Genomic DNA, 2942 nt, shown 5'->3' with positions numbered 1-2942 from the left:
GGGGAGGGGGGGCAGGGGGCGCGGCGCGGCGTTGGTGCGGGGAGGCTCGCAGTAGGGGGCGGCCCGCTGGCGAGCGCGTGCTGAAAGACGGGAGGCACTTGCACCAAGAGGGCGGTGCCGCGCGCCCAGCCAGTCCAAGACACAGCTGCGCCTGCGGCCAGCGGCTGCTCGCAGGGACCGCCCGTCGATTGCCCCGTTGTGACAGCACGTGCGCGCGCGCGCGCGCGCGCGTGTGTGTGTGTGTGTGTGTGTGTGTGTGTGTGTGTGTGTGTCGTGCGCCCCTCCTCACCGGTCAAAGGCTGCGAGGAACTTGTACTTGAGGTAGGTGGCGTCAGCCAGGTCCCAGCGGCGGCGGCACTTCTCCAGGCTGCCCCCGTTGCCTGCAGGAACAAGAGGGGTGGACGGGCCGGCAGGGTGTAAGCACAGGCGAGAGAGAGAGAGAGTGTGTGTGGTTTGTGCTTCTTGTTGTCCTTGTGTTTGTGTAAGTTTGCATGAGGGTGTATGCGCGTGTGGATGTGTGTGTGTGTGTGTGTGTGTACGTGTGTGCGTGTGCGTGTGTGCGTGCGCGTGTGCGCGTGTGTGTGTGTGTGTGTGTGTGTGTGTGTGTGTGTGTGTGTGTGTGTGCGTGTGTGTATGAGTACATGCGTGTGTGCACACGCGTGTGTGGGTGTGTGTGTGTGTGCGTGCGTGTGTGTGTGGGCGCCTGTGTGTGTGCGCGTGTGTGTGCGTGTGCGTGTGTGTGCGCATGCGTGTGTGTAGGCGCGCGTGTGTGCGCGCTTGTGCAGGATTGGCCGCGTGCCCTGGGTTTGAGGAGTCGCATGGAGCGGCGCCTGACGGTGCGGTTTTCCCCCTCCCCACCCCGCGACCTGTCCGCCCAGGGTGTGGCGGGCATGGTGGCCGACATCCGGGGCGTCCTGCCCTACTTTGAGCAGATGGCCGTCAGCGCCGAGTGACGCGACCGGGTTTGGTGTTGACCCAATCGCGCTGCGGCGCGTGGCTCCACGCACGCAACACCTGGCGCTAAGGCGCTGGCGGCTCCCACCAGGGGCGGCAGCGCCCGCGTGGTCGGGCTCTGCCGGTTGACATCCTCGAACGCCGCCAGAGCGCTGTCCGCACAGCGGAGTAGCAGCTGTCGGGGTCAGGTCACTGCATCCCGGTCGCCTGCTTCGTTTCGCCGCCTGCCTGCCAAGGGTGCGGCGTTTCCCCTCATTCGAAGCTGTTCGTCACCGCTTTGCAGTGGCCCAGTCACATCACTGCTTTCCAGCTACACACAGCACAAAGAGCCACGCCACGCCCACCGCAGCAGTGCATATCCTGGTGGGGCACTCCCAACTGGTATTGCAAATCGGGCGAGCACGTGCTGGCGCCTGCAAACGCGTTAGGGGGTTGTCCCATCGAGACCATGAAGTTGGCCCCATTAAGGCACCTGTTCACCTGTTTGGCGATGAACGTTGAGCGTTTTTACAACTCAACAGGACCATGGACTATCGTAAAAATCAACAACCTACGCGTGGCAGGGCGATGCGGAGCCAGCGGTTTGGGATGCAAAAACTTTGGCTGGATCAAGGCCTGTGTGCCGGGGTCCAGATTGTTGACCAGAAACACTCCGCCTCGTGCCCAGCAGTAGGTGTGGATACCTTTCCACTCAACTTCGGATTGATTTCACTGCAGGCAAGTCCTGCGCCAGCAATACATCAAAATAGGAATGCAGTGCCAGAAGCCCGGCCATGCTTTGGGTTGACTGCCGGCGCTGGTCCAAAATATGAAAAGAGAGATCCTGCCGGCAGGGCTGATCGCCCCGTATGCTAAGGTGTCAAAGCTGTGTCATAATTCACTTGCAATTGAGAACAATTCACCGTGAGCAAAGTGTGCGCTCCCGCCTTTGCAGGCTCCCGAGCCCGCCCAGGTCGAGGTGCCCACAACGAAGATCGAGGCACAATCACGCGCGCTGGCATCCATTGGCGTAAAGTATAATACCACAGATAATACGCAGTACCTCTAAACGAGTTCTGTGTTGCCTCGAGCGCGGGTTTGCAGACTTGCACCCCACGGTCGAGCGATCTCCTCTGACAGCTTTCGTGGCCACCCCAGTTGTAGCAGAACGCCTGTCATGTTGCGTGCGGCTGGCGGCCGCTGTCGCTGCGGCGTCCATAGCAGTGCAGGCACGCATGCATCCGCCGCGGCTGCGGCGAACGCCCAGCGGGCGCGCACGTTCGACCCGCTGCGCCGCCACAGTCGCCGCCGCCGCGCGCGCGCCGCCATGGAGGCAGAGCAGCCCATGTCACCCAGCAGGTGCGCAGCGACGCCCCCCGCCGCACGGCCTCCGCAACCAGCCGCGGCCGCTCGGGAGTCCGCGGCCCCCACTGCTCCAGGGCGCACGCCGCGCGGCCCTGCTCAGCAGCGGCAGTTGCCTAGAGACCCTCTGGGTGCGCCCCTTTCTCCTCATGCCCCGCAGCGACTCATCCGCGCTCCCCGAGAACTTCTGCATCATCGAGAGCCGCGACGCCGTGAAGGTGATCACAACAATTGTAGTCGTTTGGACAATTGTAATTGTTTGGCCCCTCAGCAACGCCCCTCTCAACGCTCAGGCAAAGGGCCCCCGAGCGGCGTACGCCGCGGCAGCTCTTCCCAGGGTGGCCCTTTGGGTCTTCCCTGCAGCCCCAGCGGCCCCGCCCCGCCTAGGTGCAGCCCCAGCACCACCGCGCGCCGCGCCAGCCGGTGCTGCGGCTCCCAACACGCCCGCACCCGCTGCGCCAGACGCCCAAACTCCTCCTCTGACACACACGCCCAACCCAGCGCCTGACCCCCTTCAAAACATGCCTACCCCGCCCCCCTCCCCCCAACCAAACCCAGGACTTTGCCAGCCTGCAGCTTGATGAGATCAATGATAACATCACGTCGCGCCGCAACAGGATCTTCCTGCTCATGGAGGAGGTGCGGCG

General features: G+C 63.8%; 1 protein-coding gene across 1 annotated transcript in view; it reads left to right on the top strand.

Annotated features, from left to right (window-relative positions):
* MNEG_8328 (transaldolase) overlaps nt 1-953 on the top strand; it is a gene marked incomplete at both ends in the record, with an annotated part of 4769 nt that extends 3816 nt beyond the window's left edge. Inside the window, one exon of the mRNA XM_014043198.1 lies at nt 879-953. Coding sequence (XP_013898652.1) covers nt 879-953 — 75 coding nt within the window. The remainder of the gene's footprint in view (nt 1-878) is intronic.
* Between the last annotated feature and the right edge of the window lie 1989 nt (nt 954-2942).

This window comes from Monoraphidium neglectum (assembly GCF_000611645.1).
Source record: "Monoraphidium neglectum strain SAG 48.87 unplaced genomic scaffold scaffold01569, whole genome shotgun sequence".
Classification (NCBI taxonomy): domain Eukaryota; kingdom Viridiplantae; phylum Chlorophyta; class Chlorophyceae; order Sphaeropleales; family Selenastraceae; genus Monoraphidium; species Monoraphidium neglectum.
The sequence above is the reverse complement of the archived record's forward strand: the minus strand, read 5'-3'. Positions and strand labels throughout refer to the sequence as shown.